The 19,566-nt window shown below is 43.4% G+C and overlaps 1 protein-coding gene across 3 annotated transcripts in view; it reads left to right on the forward strand.

Annotated features, from left to right (window-relative positions):
- The window catches only part of LOC8043961 (cytochrome b5), a 55,773-nt gene extending 38,084 nt beyond the window's left edge, over positions 1–17,689 (forward strand). For all 3 annotated transcript variants that reach the window (XM_029978608.4, XM_042287543.1, XM_042287542.1), the window contains exons 3-4: positions 13,112–13,240; positions 17,448–17,689. In XM_029978608.4, coding sequence (XP_029834468.2) covers positions 13,112–13,240; positions 17,448–17,510 — 192 coding nt within the window. In that variant the 3' untranslated portion in view covers positions 17,511–17,689. The remainder of the gene's footprint in view (positions 1–13,111; positions 13,241–17,447) is intronic.
- The last annotated feature ends 1,877 nt before the right edge of the window (positions 17,690–19,566 follow it).

The raw sequence follows: 19,566 nt of genomic DNA on the forward strand, positions 1-19,566 counted from the left end.
ACTTTTTGTGCCCTAGTAATTCTAATTGTATTTACGTACTTTTGGTGCCCTAGCGATTCTAATTGTAATTACCAACTCTTGGAGCAAAGTAGTTGTCATAAAAATATACATTTCCGAAGTAATTTACCGAATTCTGCTGTATGCCCTCGTCGTCCGGACGCGACTCTGGCGTGGACTCGTCGACACCTGTTCGGTTTGCTAGACGTTTCTATTGATACGCGGCCGTCCCACGTGTCGATCTTACTGATAGGGACATGACTGAGCCCAGCTGGCGTCTGACTGAGCAAATAGAATGAGTTGAAATCAGACGAGAGCGACGGTATTGCAATTCAAGGAATTTAGAGCTAGATATTTTATGATTAAAAATTAAAACAGCGCAAGGACACGGACAAGAACAAGAAGGTAGACGAACAAGGCGCTGACTTACAACTAGGGTTTCGGGTTTTCGGTTTTTATTTTGTAAAAATTCGGCGTACTTTTTTCGGTGTTTATTTTAAAATTAAATTTCCGGTTTTCTTTTCGGTGTATGTTTATTCCCAAAAAGGTTTACCGTTTTTTTTTTTTTTTCGGTGAATATGAAAGAAACACAATCGGACACCGAATCAGATGATCCTTGTAGCTGTGATATTTGTGATCACTCAAAGAATAACGACACATATACATGCGTCGTCTTCGTTACAACTTCCGTCAGGACACACCTCAAAATCGCGGAATTCGCGGGCATAATCTTCAGTGCGCTTCTTTTTCCTTCCCATTCTGACGGCGTGACCGTCTGAGGCGATGACCGTACAATGACCAGCGGAATGGCAAAAAACAAAAAAAAAAAACAAAAAAAACACATTGTATTTATGTTTTCAACCACAGGGAAGTTTGAGAGAGGGTGTTAAGAAAGGTATTAACAACTTTCCTCGATGACCTCTGAAGTGCATGAAGCGAAAAACCTTATAATCACCCACATCCAAACTTTTTTTTTTATTTAGGACCGGGAATTTGACATACTAAGCCCGACCGCAGAAAGGACATAGATGTCCCGCGAAGGCCAATCCAAGACCTCTTTTGTTGCATGTTGAACCTTGGAAGAGGACAATTACGAAGGCGCCACACAATGTCGAACCTTGCAAAGCCCTTCCTCCCTCTCTCTCTCTCCCCCCCCCCCCTCCTTCACCGTACTTTTATCGGCTTAAACCGAAAACGCCGAACCTACAAACTGACCTTTTTCGGTTAAAACCGAATTTCTGAAAATGGATTCGGCGTACTTTTATCGGTTTTTATAGGTTTAAACCGAAAACTCCCCAAGTTAAGACTAAAGTTTATTCGTGTTAACATCAAGTATAAATACTGTAACGCAATAACAAACACACAGATAAAATACATGACATGGACGCCACGTGCTCCTTAGCCACCGTCATGCGCTGTCACTATGTGCCTAAAGAACCACATTCCTTATCGGATGAAGATAGTGAAGGAGTGCTGACACAGTTTTCCCCCAATCTTTCAATTTCCCGCGGCGCCTCAATGATTTCTCGAGTGAGTTTGTCTTTATTTTTCTTAATCTCTTCCCATTTGTCGAAGACGGCAGTGCAGCCGCAGCCACGGCAATGCAGGCCAAGGTGACCTGACACAACCCTAAAAACGTTCTACTTATGTCCTCGCAAACGATCATTGCGGCAGCGCCCCGTTTGCCCGACGTATCTCCTGCCGCACGAGAGGGAGAGTGCACTACTCTTTCCTTCCTACCTTCTAGTGCTTGTCCGTGTCCTTGCGCTGTTTTAATTTTTAATCATGAAATAGCAACTAGCCCAAACTTCTACGTTAGATGTTTTACGCGTTTTCCGAATTTACGTAGTTAAATAACGGAGAAAAGCTCTGCACAGGTTTCCCTTCTTAGAATCCGTGATTCTGTTGGCGGGCAACGAGGCAGGTGATCGGAAGGGGTAAACAAGCAACACGTATAAGGAAGAACTCGGTTCTTATCTAAAGCTCTGACCATGCAATGATGATGCAGCGGAAGGTCACTATACTCGGGGTCGTTACGTAAACGGAGATTACTAAACCAGATAGAAATGGAAACGAGTGTCACAGAATTAATTCCGGCAGTTTTCCTCCATGTACTAGAGGTCATATCGAGAGCGCCGGCAAACGTCTGGCTCTCCAAGGTTGGTGCATTTTGGTCCCACGCTCCCAGCAATCGCGTCCGCTTCTTCGCTCCTCCTCCTTCCCTCGGCGTTTAGAAGCACCTTTAGGAGGGCGCTAATGGCGTAGCGCATCGCGACACGGAAGCGATTCTTGCAGAGCACGGATAACAGCGACAGTGTAGCCTGTATCATTGCCTTTCAAAACATCCCAGAAATTAACGCGCGACAAGCACTCTAATTCACTGCATCAAATTTTCGAGCACCGATCCGCTTAAGAGTGAGAAATTTCGGGAGCGATTGCCGGTGTAGCGGTGGACTGAACCAGAGCATCCTCGAACACAGGGTTAAACGATGGATGTCGCGAAGTCAACAGGAAACTAAAATGCGAAGCTGAATTGATCTCAACGGCAGGGGAAGAGTGAGACACAGTTAGACGCTGCGCCATTGTAGCATCCAGTCAATGATCCACAACATGAAGTAAAAACATTAACGTGAAATACGAAGACTGGGAAGTAGCGAGGAGCATGACCAACGACACGATCAGAAAATAATGAGATCACAAGAAACGGAGCAGCCAGCTTTGATCGTTTCGCCTGGCTCCGGTGTCCTTTTGCTTGGAAACTGTATACATAACGTTTGCTGCTAATTTAAACGTCCACAATGACCAGTAAGTTTTCTTAGAACGTGCAACAACATAAGAATGCCGTTATAGTCGGTGACAGCTAAAGAGTGAAGTGAAAGCTCCTTCCACCTCTTTCCACATAAGCAGAGCGAATGCTAAAGAGCGGGTCGCCTCCCCTCCAGCGTCCGCTAAAGTGGAAACGGGTGCGAGGATATTCCACTGTAGATAAAAAGACAGCGTCGCCTTGGTCTGCCGCGCTAAGGCGGCACTGTTACTCGCTCTAGATTGGGAATTTGGCTGGTGCAGCAGTACGACTGCTAGCCGTGGGTCTTTAATGTGCACCACGCAGTATTGATACACGGCCGCACGCCCGTGTGCGATTTTCATTGATATCGAAACGGGCCGTGGTGGGGAGGGAACTCAGGATTTCTGAATTCTGCAGTGTGAGCTCTCTCTCCACGTGCTCCGAGCTCTTAAGGCTGATTCACACGCTTACGACCGACTCCGACACAACCTGTTTTTAAGCCTCTTGTGAGGGCTTACGACAGGCAGCGCAGCAGCAGGGATGGCGGTCGTAAGCGGCTTAAAAGCTGGTTTGTCGGTCGCAGCGCACTCGAACGCAAACGTATAAACCAGCCTTTAGAACATGCTATGGAGGCCTGCACCGACAACAACAACAACAACGACAATAACTACAATAAAAACAATAATAGCAATAACAACAATAATAATAATAATAATATTAATAATAATAATAATTTTATTGCACACATTTCAATTCAACACATGAAACAGCGGATCCGTCGGAAGCCAATAGTGGCTTGTAGGACTGGACCCAGCAGCGGCGTAAAGAAAAATAAACTTTAGTACACAAAACAAAATAAAATTAGCAATCACAAGACATGTGCGAAGTAGCTAAACACAATGGGAACAAATACAACCTGTAATCAATCGAAGTTTGAATAAGGTAAACAACAAAAACAAAAAAAGAACAGAGTTGAATGGTTCTACTTGCCTTTTGCAAAAAGCACGAACAAAAGTTCATGATCCAAACTTAGCAGAAAAGTAGCGGCGAAAAACCAACACACGAATACCAAACAATGCAGATACTTTTCAGCGCTATCGACGCATAAAAAGAAAAGATATAAAGAGTAAACATATAGAAGTTAGTTAAATAACCAAAAGTTGGGTACATATAACTCTAGCATAACGTTCGTAGAGCTTTTTTTAACTCACGCTTGGAAGTTATTTCAAAAAACGTATCCGACATGTTGTTAAAGAGCTCAGGGACATAAAAGGAACACAGTCTTTTTCCATACTTAGTATATACACGCGGAACGACAAAAGGTTTGCTTTCTCTAAGAATGCGCTTTCCAACATGAGGCGTCTTGAAGGTGCTCGTCCAATAATGCTTGCTAATTACACACCTATTAAAGAGGGCTGAAAGGCGCGGGAGACCCAAGAAAACAAACAAATCCTCACCAGACACAGGCAGCGAAGTGTACGCCACTCCCCTTAGAACACTTTTTAAAATAGCGTCAATTTTAGCATGCCAGAGCATAAAACAATTAGCATGTACAGTAATGCCATAAAGCAACAACCCGTAGGCTACTGCATTAACTATAATTGTTCTTACCGAAAAATAGGGAAATTGTTTCTTGCTCCAGCCTTTAACAATCGCAGCTTACCTTGTCCGGTTTGGTCAATGGCCAAATTTCACATTTCTAGTCGAGTTTCCTGCGCTGACTACGATGGTCGTCATAAAAAGAAGATATATTGGAATGTACGTTTTCGCTCTGTGAAGGACCTGAACATAGATCTGCTGAGGTCAGCCCTGCCCCCCACAGCATTTTAGCAGTGAGGGATACCGACATGTTGTGCCAGAATTGCTTTGCTCGTCTGGGTGATAAACTTTCTGTGTCCCGTGCCTGTGAATCAAGCTCAAATTCATGCCGAAGCACTGTCTCCGAGCATGAGTTACTGAGAGACATGAATGAAGAGGTTTTTGGTGGTGGACTAGGCACAACTCCACTGAGAGTGCCGTCGGCAATCAATCCGAAATACTGTAAATCCTACGTGAAAAGAAAGCTAGGAGAAATAGAAATAGCTTTCAGTAGAAATGTCTAAGAAAAAATTATGACTACTGTCTATGGGACAGAACCAAGCAGCTCGATTCTCTGAACAGATCGTTCTTTCTTCACTTGCGGCGACTGATGGCTGAATTTCCGCCTAGCTTTTGTCAAGACGCTGAGAAGCCGGGGGAGGGGCCAGCTTTTGACATTTATTCCTGCCAGCTTTACTTTTGCTGAAGCAACAAATTAATTCCAGAAGGATCGAAATTCCTGCTGCGCAAGTCGAGACAACTGCAGACTGACTGTGGCGTCTGGGAATCGTCAAATCCATACAGTGGCCACAAGATCAGCGACGATGTACTACGCGTGGCGACTGAGTATTATACCAACGATGATCTTGATTGTTTCAATCAAAGTCCGAACAAAACCGATGCTATAAACGTCATTAAGGATGGCAAGAAAGAAGTAGCAATCAGAAGATTCATGGCAAGGTCTATTCGGGAGACGTACCTAGTTCAAGAAAGCCAACCCAGAGACTAAATTAGGGATAACGCAATTTTGCTCCCTCCATCCAAAATGGGTGAAGGTGAACCTGAAACAAACAGTATGCGCCTGCGTGTCCTGCATGAATTTTGAATTTTGTTATTCCAACCGGAACTCTGCGCGAATAAGCAATCAAAAAGCAGGAGCTGATGTCTATGTGCCTTTGTTCGGATCCGACACTTGCTTGTTTGGGATGCGAATGCAAGGAAGGAATGCCCGAACACACGTAACCTTACATTATAATTTTTAGAAAATGTCGAGGAGCAGCAAGTAACACTCTGCGTTGGGGAGAAAGGAGATCTAATCGAGAAAACATCACTACATATTTTTCTTGAAGAAATTCAGAATTTGACCTTTCGGTTCCTTACGCATGATCACATTCGGAACCTTCAAAGATGAAATTCGACTCGTGAAAAGCAAAGTAACTAAGCAGCGCGTTGTGCTTCACTTTGATTTTGCCGAGTATTGGACCGTGTAACTACCGATTTAAGTTCAAGAGTGCCACTGGCACAAACACCAGCTTTCGATTTTCATGTGTCTCAGATCAACAGCTAAACGTCCCAGGAGTTTCGGCGTCGTGTCTGAAGACCAACTCTTCGAATTCAAGCACAGCGGCTCTGACAAAGCGAAATGGTTGTTCTCGGCATCCGGCCATGGCAAGAACTCACGGAACGGAATTGTTGGCTTACTCAAACACCTTGCCACAGTGCACAATTTTCGTTACCAAAACGAGGTCTCAATAAGGACGTCGCTGGGCTTCGTTGAAGAAATCCAGAAACAAACAAGAAACGGCGTCCTTTTGAAATTACAAAAAAAAAAAGACGTTGAGACATTCAGGCATCACAACAAAGAATAGTGGGCATCCCTAGTAGGTGCACACAAAGGGATACGCTCTTCGCATGTTTGGTCCGAAAGTCAAATCCCTGGTCAAGAACCTGAGGTGACATTTGCTCGAAGTGTTCCTTCTCGTCCCTGAGCCCGGCGTGACTATGTGTACACGAAAGAAGGGAAATGTGTGAATAAGTGCTATTGTTGTCTGGTAAATAATTCCTTGCTCGTGAACTGGATGAACCAATACGTAGAGTGGCCCAAATTTTTAATAATATCAAGCGAGCGTCGACCGCCAGGCCGGCAGCGCCGTGCCGCGGAGGGGTGCGGCGATACGGGAGATATTGGCGCATGCGCACAAAGCTCTTTCCGGTGCGAGCGTCTTCTGCTAGGCTATTTCGTTGACCGCACACAGCCTCTGCTCTTTATTTTATTTTTTTTTTTATTTGAAACGATTGACAAGGATGCCTGGACATTATCCTCAAAATTTGAAACTTGAGAATTCAGTATTTGTGAAGAAAAAAAAAAAAAGATTTCGAAAAGCCGAATTTGAAGTTCCCTCGCGATCCGCGCCAGTGCAGAGGCGTCAAAGATTGAGTCGTCCTGCAACTCGAATTTCTCTCACGCCTACGAACCGCTCCGACCCTAACCGCTCATTCACACTGAAAGCGGATCCGCGTTCGCAAAGCGGTTGCGAACGCGGTTGTATAAAGATCCAGTACAATTGCACGCGCACTCGATGATATCAAGTGCGCGTGCGATTGTACTGAATCATTATACAACCGCGTTCGCAACCGCTTTGCGAACGCGGATCCGCTTCCAGTGTGAATGAGCGGTAAGTGTCGTGTTCCCCCGCGTCCCGCGAACAACCGCTCTCCTCCGTGCGTGCAGCATATCGCTGTGAGCAGACGACGCTTCACTTTCGAGCTTGAAGTTCCTTTAGGGCCCCTTCAGCGATTTCAACTTCGTTTAAATTGTGTGAGGTCAAAGAAAACGCGAAGTAGAGTTTTGTGGGCGACGTGAGGGGCCACGTCGTGCCGGTTCTGCGTGAAAGGATGCCCGACGGAGTCACAACCGAAACTATACCGTACAGTTAGTTCACAGACACCAAACCCAGTTGTTTTGACCGTTTGAGGATTTCCTTTTCGAAGTCGGGGAGGTCGTCGGGCACCTAAGAAAGAGAGCTTCGTCCGATTGGCCGACTCACTGATCATCCTCAGTGCTACATGTGCCGAGCAACGTTATTGTGTGCCGAGCGCCGCGGCGCCGCCGTATTTTCCGGGGGAGGATAAAATGCCAGGAGGCGACTTCACTCCGGACTCCGTCTTTTAGTATGTCGCTTAGTAAGCTACTAAGTTTCATAATCAATTACGTCACAAATAAAAAGAAGCGAGGAGGTGAGAAGAGGGAGAAAAAAAACGCACAAATGAAAAGGAGCGCGCGCGCGCGTGAAGAAATTCATTTTCGCGTTGTGGTATTTTTCTGGGTGTCTATATGACTATACTTTGTCTCATCCTACGATGGACTAAAGGCCAAAGCCACGGGCCGCCATGTCCAATCACGTTCCAGGCTAAACTATGACACGCTTAGCATTGATTAGGGGTGGACGAATAATTCTCGAATCTAAAAGCGCTGCCTTATTTCTATAGCTTCGACGCTGCAAAGAGCCTATATGTCATGGCTTTCTTTGCGATGTAAAATTGATGAGTCACTCAGTGCTCTTCGATTCGAACCACTGCCCACCCGTCTCCTCATCAGTGATCCGAGAAGTGGGCACCGATACGTGCATAGAAGCAAAATACCACATAATTTCTAAGTGGCTCGTGATTGGATCTGGCGGTCCGTAGCTTTTGCTTTTAGTCCATCGCAGGGTGAGACGAAGTATACAACTTGCATCGTTTTAGACAAAAAAAAAAAAAGAAAAAAACCTTTGGTGTGTTAGTGTTTTTTAATGCAAACATCTGAACAGCGCTTGCTTGTGTGATACTGCTCAGGCAGTATAAACCTCGCGTCATTGCGACACTTTTATGATGCTCAAGACGAGTATCACGCCAGCGCGCGCTCTTCAGACATTTGCTCTACCAACAGATAAGAGAAGCAGAGAGAGAAAGAGAGGTGGGCGTTGGGTAAACAATGATGTCAATCAGCGCCCTGCGCTTCTTTTCTACGGAGCAGGTGCTGGAAAGAGCTTTGTGCGCACGCGCCTTATCTCTCCCGTATCGCCCTATTAGCGGCGACATGTTTCGGTGGCGCCCTCGATCGGTTACCTTTCGTGACGTCATTACCTTGTGAACAACAAGTTCTATAGTGTTTGTAATGAGCATTCTGGAAGCCTGAAATAATAGCGGTCTCAAAGCAACACTGCCAACACCGTCAAAATAGAAGTTCTTACATTCCTCTTATTTCCGTCGATGGGACACCCTTTGCTGACGTCATAGTCACATTCGGCCAATTGTGGTGGGCCGACCACAGCGACGCTTTCGATCGCTCACGTTGCGAATACCTTTCCGCGGCGCGGCGCTGGCCGGCCCTGGTCGACGCTCGCTTGATATTATTAAAAACTTGGGCCACTGCACACCTTATTGTGCTTCACGTAGACGGTGAAACGTGCACTCTGAAATGCCTGTAACCACTATATCGAATTATATTTATTAACTTATTTCAAATAAACAGCACATGTTCCGTAATATGGTGTGCTTGTTTCTCGTAAATATTTGTTATAATAGGCAAACCGTCTTCCGCACCCCGCCGAATGCAATGACTGCATTTGAATGCGCTTGAGCCCTTTTGCATAAAGATTTTATACTCGACAGGTCACGTACGTAAAGTGATATCTCCCTGGGCAAGGAGCGGAACAAAAGTATAGCGTACGCTAAAGACACTTAAGACTGCTTACAGGTAGGAATGCGAAAGCATTCCTACACGCAGCGCATTCCTACCAGCAGCGCGGCACGTCTTCCTTATTCACACGGCACACCGGCGGTGACATCACGCTCCCCCACTGCGCAGGCGCGGCGAACCCCGCCGGCTCCACGGCTTCCGTGGCGATGCATCTGCGTTGCTGTGCTTTTCTTTGTGTTTTATTTCTGAGGCGCGTCCGCTTTGACCTTGAGCGCCCCGCCGGCTTCCATGGCGAAGCATCTACGTTGCTGTGCTTTTGGCCAATGGAAATTTAACTGCCGTTTCGCTGCTACAGACGGTTACAGACAACGCGAGCTTCGCTCCATAGGACAGTTAATGCTTTCGCATTAATAAGCATTTATGACATATATCGTTTAGAATTTTCAGTACGTATTGACCAATTCTTGTTCCTAATGTTCTTAATACACCATTTTTGTCTCCGACCCTAGATTTATTTCTGGGAGCCCCAAGCGTACAAAGGCTGAACAATCTTCTGATATCTCTGTATGGCCGGCTATGCGTTCAATTGGCTTTTACTCTCCTTATAGTAGGGCTCTGCGTTTTTGAATAAATCCGAAGTAGTCTGAAAAATCACTCGCCGGTAAAAAATGTGGCGATTCGAATTTATCCCAAAAACTCAGAATTTCGAAACTGCCAGTTCTATTAACTCCGTTGTTTTTATGTTTTGTTTTTCAACATATTTTCCGAACAACTGTGGCGCTTGTATTCTTTTTTGTTCTAAGCTTTGTGCTTAAACTCCAAAAAAAAAAAGGGATGTCTTTTTGTCTTTTGTCAACGAAACGTGTCATGAAATCTTAATGGCAGTAGTCGAATATGGTCTCACGTATAGAAAAACTGCTGGACAAAAGTTGCAAGCTGCTGTTCTCTGACCATTATTTGCTGCAGATAACAGTCGAAAACTCAGAATTTTCGAGTAACCATAAAAGAAAGCTACGAAAAACTCTGAATTTGTTTTAGAAAATAAACTCCTTTAAAAAACGTCGGAATTTTCTCAAATAGAAACCCCTATAACGCAGAATCATACTTATAAACCTCGGCTTTGCGTTTTGATATTATTATTTAAAGCAAAGGTTCAGTTCAAAAGTGTTTCATTACAAGAATATACATATTTAATAGAGTCTAATAATAATATTCCCCCAAAACGACTCTTCTAATTAAAGTGGCACCAACCTGCGGTCTTTCAGGCTAAAAACTAAAAGGCATACCTTGCAACGAAACCAAGTTGTGGACACAACCGTTTTGGCGATTCGGGCGTGTTGATGTGTGCTTGACGTCTTCTAGCAAAAATGAAATAAAAGGGGGAATTCGGACCACGCCACTAGAAAAGCAGTGTAACTGGGAATTACGAGAAAAATTACAAACAAAACGAAAAAATTGTCTTTTTTTATAAACAGTCTCAAAATATGTTAAAATTTAGATTTTTAGGAAGTTTGAAAATTAATATAAAATAGTTCGGCAATTAAACAAACGTACTATCAGCCTGTAGGCCACAGATAGGACTACACGAGGACATTGGTAAGCACTAATTAAAAATAATATGGAGATACATGGCTCCAAATATGTCATGCGAACGTCAAAGGTACAATGTTTGGCATTTTTTTATCTCTGTAATGGGATTATTCTTATTTGGCAAGTGTAGAACAAAAAATGATTGGCATACAATAGATTTACACGAAAAGATTATATAAATATTTTAATATTTTCAGTATGCATAACAAGCAACAGCACTTCGTACAAAAATCAAGCACACAAAATTTGATTTTTACCTTGCTCCACCCAATATATTTTTTTCGTACCACGAAAATTGTTTTTAAAGCGGTTTTGTTTTTCTTAGGTATGGGGCTATTAAAAAATCCATATGCTTACCCCAACCGGTGTGTTCCATTTGAAATGAAACGACCCAATAATAATAATAAATTTATTTGTGAAGGAAGAGCATAATCAAGGCAGAGTGCAGGTTCGCCAACGCCATCATTGGCTTGTGCGGCAAAACCAGCTATGCAGGGATGGGCAAAATACATGCAAATATGTATCGAAATACAAATACAAAATACTACGTCAGAAATGTATTTAATTACAAATCTAATTACATTTCCGAAAAAGCATTTAAGTACATACAAATACAAGCAAATGTATTTGGTCTCCTCTCAAATAATTTTCCAAATACATTCCTCAAAATTTGCGTCCGCTACTTCAGGGCACCTGCAACGGGTTTCTGGCTATCTCATTTTAATTTTGCATCGCACACTCGGGATTTAGTGTGCGAGGCTCTAGTAACGTAATAGAAATATAATCACAACAAAATGTAATCAGCGTGGACGTAATAGGTGAAAAAAGTACAGAGCTTCAAGCAGCTTTTTTTGTCGATTACATTTTGGTATAGGTCAAGAAAGAACCGAGACGCCCAAGACGCGCAGCACTAGCTAGAGAATTTTTTTTTTGTTCCAACTTGCACCAGTTACGAAAATCTAGACTACCCGCTCATTTAGGATGTTCCAGGAAAAAATATGGATGGAAATCAGGCTGAAAAGCATCACAAGTTGTCACAGACAATTATTTAGCCAGTCTGCCTGTGAACGTCGATTTCGTCACTATTCTTGCCCTGGACTAGCACCGTAATCACAAAGTCACTAAACGCTTGTGCTTGATTGAGAGACACTGCATTCGGTGCAGAAAATAGTTTTCTTTCTGCTCTGGACAGTGACAATAAATTTGAGGAATGTATTTTCGCCCACAAAATTGTATTTAATTACAATTGCATTTGAAATACCCACGTTTTAGTATTTAAATACACACGTCAAATACGTTACCCATTTTGTAATTAAATACAAATGTAAAATACCTAAAGTATTTTTAGTAGGACGCTCTCGTGTCCGGCAGCGCCTGAGAGGAGAGCGGCGGCCGAGCGCGCGATCTCGTGACGCGGCTGCCAATGACTATCTGGAAGCCGTTTTGCTCAGCCAATGGGAAAATAAACATTTCTTTCGCGTTGTTTTTTTTTTTTTTTTTTTTCGGTTAGAAACGCTGCCGGCTCCGCTCCGTGGGATAGTTAATGTTTTCGCGTTAATAATATTATTGACAATAATTTAATAAAATGACCTACGTTGGACCCGTTGGGCCAATCAGTGCTATCTACGGTATCCTCCACGCAACTTGTCCAGCTAATAAAAAAGTTTAAAAAGAACGAAAGAAAAAGGCTCTAAAACGCTCTGTGCATGGACAATTAGCATGACCGTTTTCTTGTGCTTATTGGTTCTCTGTAAATTACTCTTTCAAAACAAGCCGATTTTTTTTTTTTTTTTTTTTTTGCATTTTGCGATTTTTTAGACATGCTCCGTAGATCACTGTAATTGGTGGATCACGTGTTCTGCGGGAAAGTTGGCACGCAGACGTTTTTTTCTATAAATAGCCGTGTGCCTCCTTTCTCGCAGAGCACCCAGAAAACCAATCAGTGCGATCTATGGAGGGATTTCAGCAAGTCACGAGGCCGAAGGAACGTCTCAACTTAGAAAGGGACTCTGCGATGCTGTACTCTGAGCGTTGCGCGTCAACGCAAATAGGACGTACAAGCCTGTGACATTTCATACTCAGTGTCGCCATTGAAAGCTTCATTTTTAGATTAAAACGCTTTTCTCCGGCTGGTTGTGTGTGCTCTCATTGACAGCGACCGATCATCGACTTATTTTACGACAAAGTGAGTCGAGACATTTCACTGACGTTGTTTTGCGTCACGTTTTTCTTTCTTTATGTAGTCCTTCGGTTTCGCACCGCTGATTCCTTCAAGAAATTATGGAGTACCCGAGTTTGTTCGTTAATCTAAAAACCGTCGAGCGCAGCCCCGTTAACTGAACTGGGGTACACGGTACACGTTCTCCAAATTTTCTCCGTCGCGCGCACCAATGTTTCCTTCTTTTTTTGTGTGTTTTTTGTCAAGAATGATTTGTAAATATGCTTGTTACTGACAAGACTCTGTTTGACTTATTATGCAGCATCCGGGCGGGGTGGAGATTCTCTGGGAGCACGCTGGCAGGGATGCCACGTTGGCCTTCATGGGCACTGGACACACACGCGACGCTGTCGCCCTGCTGCACCAGTACTGCATAGGGATTCTGGTTGAGGTACGTCTGTGGGAAGCGATGTCGTGACAATGCTCAGCCTAATTAGGACTTTAAAGACAACGTGATTAAGCAGGCGAGCTGCTTGTTATTCAACATACTAAAACCTGAGAAGGAGGCAAAAAAAGATGACAGACACAACGTCTCCAATACAGCTACTAAATTTTATTCACCACACTTATTTTATTCAGACATCTCCACCCTAGCGCGCACTAACCATTTTGTGTACGCTCCAGGTCGCCTGCTGAAGTTAAATCGGTCGACCTCCTCTCTTTTCGTAAACACAGTTAGTGCGCAGGCCAGCTGGTGGAAGTTTATCATCATAAGCATATAGACGTGTTTTTCTCTGTTGTTTACCCCAAGAGCTGACTGTCCCTGTTTCTTTTTCTACCACTGTAACACAGACGTGTATGTCACTGTTTATTTTTTAACCACTAAAAAATGTATTCCTCCTTCTGCCCCCGTCTCAGGTTCAAGTCATCATAATAATATTTTCATCTCCGACCGAATCCTTGAAACCCCCCCCTCCCCCCTTCCAAAAAAAAAAAAAAAATATATATATATATATATAAATAAATATATTAAGGTTACGCGTACATGGTGAGTCAACAAAGCGCTACCCACTTCCCGTGAACACGTGTTTACACCCGCAAAACTCGCGCACCCTCAGGAATGCAGTAACTTGTGGCGGAATGGGATGGTGCCGAGGCCTTGTTCAAAGAAACGAATTGTGTAAACCGAGTGTTGAAGGAAACTATCAGGATTGCTTTAGTAGGGAACTGTATAAATCAGTCCTCAATGACACTCGATGCTGCAGCGAACACATTTTTGCGGATGTAAACAAATAAAGAAAAAGAGATTCACGACGTGTTTTCTTGGAAGAGTTAACGCTTCGTTGGCTGACAGCATATACAGGGTGCGGCCGTAAGGACTAACACATTTGGCACGCCTTTGCAAATTTTGAATTTCAAATGTACATACCTGAAATCGGGCACGCGAACGTAGGTTCGCCATTAGTTTTATGTATATTTTTTAGAGCTCAAGTCTGAGGTAGTGAAATATTAAAAATAAAGCAAAATCGGAGGCCGTCTATTTTTTATGTCCTATACCAGCCTGCTTGCCGTCTGCACACTGGTTTATGAGCTCGCTCCCGGGCGGCGATGAGCAAGATAATTGCGAAAATTAATATTTCTAACGAAATATAGGATGTCCCAAGTTACCAAGCTCGATCTAAAATGGACCATAAAAATCGACGCCTGCACGTAGCAGTCTAAACTTTTCGTCAAAGGTGTATTTCACGGGTCGATATTTTTATTGTAAAATTACAGGGCGTAGCTCCCTTCCTGTAAAAAAATAGGGCCAAGAAACTTGCCAGGGTCAACGGCGGGCGGCAACGCAGACGACCCAGCCGAGTTGCGGGGGGCGTTTGGCGCGCGTATTGATAGATGGCGTCGGGAGCAGCGTCGGATAAGTGCACCCGACGACACGCAGATGAAATCCGTTAGCAGCAAAAACGCCGTCGTTAAGCAGACTTTTTTTTAAAGTCTAAGTGTAGCTTTTATTGTCCGCATTTATTTTTTAGCGAAAGGTACATTACAAAAAAATGTTTATTTTCATAAACGACGGGTCGCTAGCCGTCTCGATAAAGAGGTAGCGCCATCTATCAATGCGAGCGCCAAGCACGCCCGCCACTCAACTTGGTCGTCTGCGTCGCCGCCCGCCGTTGACCTTGGCAAGTTTCTTGACCCTTTTTTTCACAGAAAGGGAGCCACGCTTTGTAATTTTACCAGAAAAAACCGACCTGTGAAATACACCTTTGACGAAATGTTTATATCGCTATGTGCAGGCGTCGATTTTTACGGTCCATTTTAGATCGAGCCTGGTGACTTGGGGCACCCTATATATGAACCATGACCACCTGTGAGCAAGTTCACGAACCAGTGTGCAAACTACGAACACCCGGTATAGACAGTTTTGCTGAAAGAGGGCAAGAGAGAAAAAGAGGAATGGGTTACCTGCGCTTTCCTTCTTACTGAGTGGTTAGGAACAAGCGAAAGACCAGAATAAACGCCTTAGACACGTTTTTTTTTTTTTTTTTTCAAGTTCGTTTTTTTAAGTTTTTTTTTTTTTTTACGGTTTCCTCTATTTTATTTTACTTCCAGATATAGGTAGAGCTAGTAGAATTAATAACGACAATCCCATGGTCATCGCGAAATTTTTGTTAGGTAATAGGCTGCACGAAAAACAACCGAAATCTCAAAATATCATCGGAGGACATCTGTACCGCGTACGGAATCTGACAAGGCATGTGCGGCTGCAATGTCCTCAAATTCCATCGCTTTCCTGATGACCAAAACCTCCGGCGGCAGTGGGTTGCGTTCGTAAACAGAAACTTTTCCCCGACACCATCCTCACAAATGTGCTCGGAACATCTCGTGAATAGAGCGCGTACCGAAATTACCGCTGTACTGTCGATCAACATGGGCTACGCTCGCAAGTTGAGTGCAAGTTTTCTCATGAGAATTGCTGTTTCAGCTTTTAACTTTTCGTAACCTAATTTATCTTAATGCTGATATCTTGCAGTGGTGACAGCGACTCGAGTTTACCATCTACAACGCTTAGTTGAAGGCTCATTTCCGCCGCCGTATGTGGCTGGAAATTGTTGAAAAGTTAGTTATATCGTTTTTTCTTAATCGGGGTATCCGGCGCGATGGCAGAGAGCCGTAAACTTATGTTAACCGTCACAACGCGAATTTTTTTTTTTTTTTTTTTGCAGAAAAGTACCTAACGTAGCTGGAAAGAAAACTTCAATTTCTATTCCTGAAACATGTGCTTATGCCTCGATTTCGAATCGATGAATCGTTTATCGACCCGTTCCGACAATGGGCCCATCTCGACTTTGCTGTCTTCAGTTATAGACAAAGGACACACTCGTCGACACCTTCAATTAAAATGTTTATAAACATCTGCAAGCCGGAGGGAGCTGCCTTCGATCCTTTCCTGCAATGGTCTCATCTCGCGCGTCCTTGTTCACATTATATTTCATTGTTGTAAACGACACGAAGCGCCAAAAACATGATCGGTGTACTGCATCCAAAACGACAAAAACCTGAAGGAAAATTCAATCGCTGTAAACGGATTTAATATTTTGAATACTCACCTCCGATTTCTATCGGTGGCGCGTTCAGTGCCGCTCCTCTCGGCATCGTCGTACTGCCGGATGCCATAACACGGGCAAGAAACTTTCCCAATGAGTTGAAAAATACCATGCGCGGCACACAAGAACAAAGAAACGAGCCCTAAGTCGGATACCCAGCATTTTGGAGCACCCAACCAGCAGACCCAACGCGGGAGCGGCGCCCCGCAGAGCACCTTCGCCTACGTTTCTAACCACTCAACATGGCCGCGGAACCTGACGTTCGCTAGATGGCGCTACAGTATTCAGAATGGCGCTGCCCACGATAAAACGGTCTATAGATCATAGGAAATGCGCGGACGCCGTTCTTACTCTATTTTTTATAATTTTACCACCTCTGACTTGAGCTCAAAAAAAAAAAAATAGACATAAAACTTTTTGTGAAATTATATACATTCCGGTGCCCAATTTCAGGTATGTAGGTTTAGAATTCGAAGTTTGCAATGACCTTGGGATTCTTTTTTTTTTTTTTTTTTCCTTTTTTTTGTGAAGGTCCGTAAGGGTTTAGTCGGAGATATAAAACGATTACCTGGGAGTGGAGGTCGACTGATTGAATTTTATTTTACAGACGATGTGGAGCGTGTGCAGATTTGTGAGAGGCTCTAGGGTGGGGATGAGTGTGTACAAGAAGTGTTGCGGATAAAATGTAGTAGCTGTGTTTGAGATGCTGTGTTTTTCTTCTTTTTTTTTTGCTTCCGTCTTGGGTTTTAGCATGTCAACATTACGTTTTATTGCGAGAGTGAAGAAAAAAGGCTTCTGGACAAACGTAAACTTTTGTCACTGGTAATGCAAAATAAACGCAATTCTAAATGCTCCTCGATGAAGTTCCAGCCAGCGAGGTTGGAACTTCGTCGTGGGTAGATGCGGCTGTAACTTCTCCCAATGTTTGAGCTCCAGTCTCCTGCGGCAGCCCTCCAATGCACTATAAACCTTACATAACTTATTGATATGCATCATTTAGTGCGCAGTTGAACAGGCCCTTATTTATGGTTACGGTGCTCCTTTTTGTTTCAGGAGGAACATATGAACATTTTCAACGACGTGTCCATGCAAGTAGCTCTGACAGCGACCTCCTAAAGGTGCGGCTAGACAACATAGATGCCAAAGTACCTGTCTATGAAACATGACCATTTTACAATCACTCCTCCTACGGATCTCATCGTACTTCGTGTACATTTTGTTTTCTTAATTGTACAGCGCTTAATGCTATTTATTGCCTTGATCTTTCACAATAAATTACGGAGAGCATGCTTGAATATCGCCTGTTTTTGTCGCTTTCTTCCCCTACAATCTACCCAGTGCCGGATTAAGGCATTTGGGGGCCCTGGGCTGAAGCTGTTATGAGGCCTCTACCTATGATAATGTGATAATGGTGGTGGTGACGATGGTGATGGTGGAGGTAACGATGGCGACGGGAATATGTATATTTTCTAACTTGTAAAATCTAGATATGTTTCATCGTATGATTATTGTCGAGCCTTGTTTAGATCCGTAGATTGAATGGAACTCAAGTTTTCCTTGCTGGCGTTGAGGTGGATGCGATTGTTTAGAAGCTACTTCGCAAATAATCAACCGCTCTAGCAATTTACAATACAGTAATTTTGAGGTACAAAAATGAAATCAAATAAACATTGCGAAAAATATTAGGATTTGTCGTTCACATCCAGCAACTTAACCACAAAAACAACAACAACAACAAGGAAATCACTCAATTGCTTCCGTTTAAAATGTTGACTCCGTTCATAACTTTGTTTGACTAGAATTACAGCTATAGATTCATAGAGTACATGCCCGGGCCAGTTTATACAAATTGGTCACGATGTCGACTTGTAGCACAGGTGACTCTCTTGCTAACATGTCGAGTGACATCATTAATCACACATGAATTGAGTTATGCAGCAACTGAAAAGGTACCTGCAAAATTCCCATTCTAATTTCACTTCCCCTAAATGGCATGCCTTGCAAATCAACAACTGCCACGAAAATCTAAAGCCCCTATTCTTGTAATTGTTCCAAATTATTGGAAGTGTTTTAACTTCAAACTAGCCCTCTGTTAATTAATTACTGGTGTGAGCAGTGAAGGAAGTGACATAGGCAAGAAAGAAATTTCGTTGGTTGAAGCAGTCTTTATCGGGATCAAACTACTTCGTAAACGCTCTCCTAATAACTGAACCCTCGTTTCGCAAAAAAACACAGACTTCCACATTTAAAGCATAAGAGAAACTGCGTGCGATTCTAAGAGATCGATCGCTGTCGTTCGGGCACATTTGCATTTGAAGAATTTATCATGAGAATCGAGAAGATATTTTCTTTTTGTATCTACACGCTGCCTTTTTGAATGGGAAAAATGTTTCGGATCAGATTTAGTACTAATCTTGTTCTTTTTAAATGCACTAACTTAGACTTCGGCGGCCAATTTGTTCTGTGACTCAACGTTAAAAAATAAGAGGTTATACCTCAGAGGTTGGTGAAACCATTGCAGTATTCGTATCAGTCTCTGGAAGGAAGAGTGTTCAGTTGCACTGGCAGATCAGATATCGACTCTAGAGCACTTCCTTGCAGTCAGTACCATTCGAAAACAGTTGAAGGGCGTCTTAAGAGCCGGCTCCTTGAAACGCCTCTTTGTTGGTGGCTATAGAGACGGTGTCCGGAAGATGTACAGGCACCTTTTCGCTTGTTCCAAACTTATCGTTCTAGAATGAACTCCATATGGAGTTTCGCGAAGAGAATTAAAACAACATGTGTGAACCACCTGCGTTGCTTGCTTAACGCTTGCTTAACTTCCTGCCCACAATTGTCCGCAAAACACGCTAAGGGGACCCGAGTGCAAAAGAAAACTCCATAACCGTCCTTCCATCAAGCCCCATCAAGCTCCAATTAAAAAAAAAAAATCTAACAAAGGGCATGGGAGGCCGTGTTAAATTTTGTTGTTCTGGCACGCTCTTGTACAACAAGCTCACAAGCGCCAGCTGATCTAGAGACGGGAACTTTATGGCATCCTTGTTTCCTTGTTAAAGAAAAGAGAACGAGAAGACCATTGCACCAGAGGCCCTTCGTAGTGTTTCATATGCTTTCTGCCTAAACTTTCACAAAAAAAAAGACTAACATTTTTACATTTTCAGGGGCCAGCATG

Source organism: Ixodes scapularis, unplaced genomic scaffold, assembly GCF_016920785.2.
Source record: "Ixodes scapularis isolate PalLabHiFi unplaced genomic scaffold, ASM1692078v2 PGA_scaffold9__187_contigs__length_104089568, whole genome shotgun sequence".
NCBI classification, from domain to species: Eukaryota; Metazoa; Arthropoda; class Arachnida; order Ixodida; family Ixodidae; genus Ixodes; species Ixodes scapularis.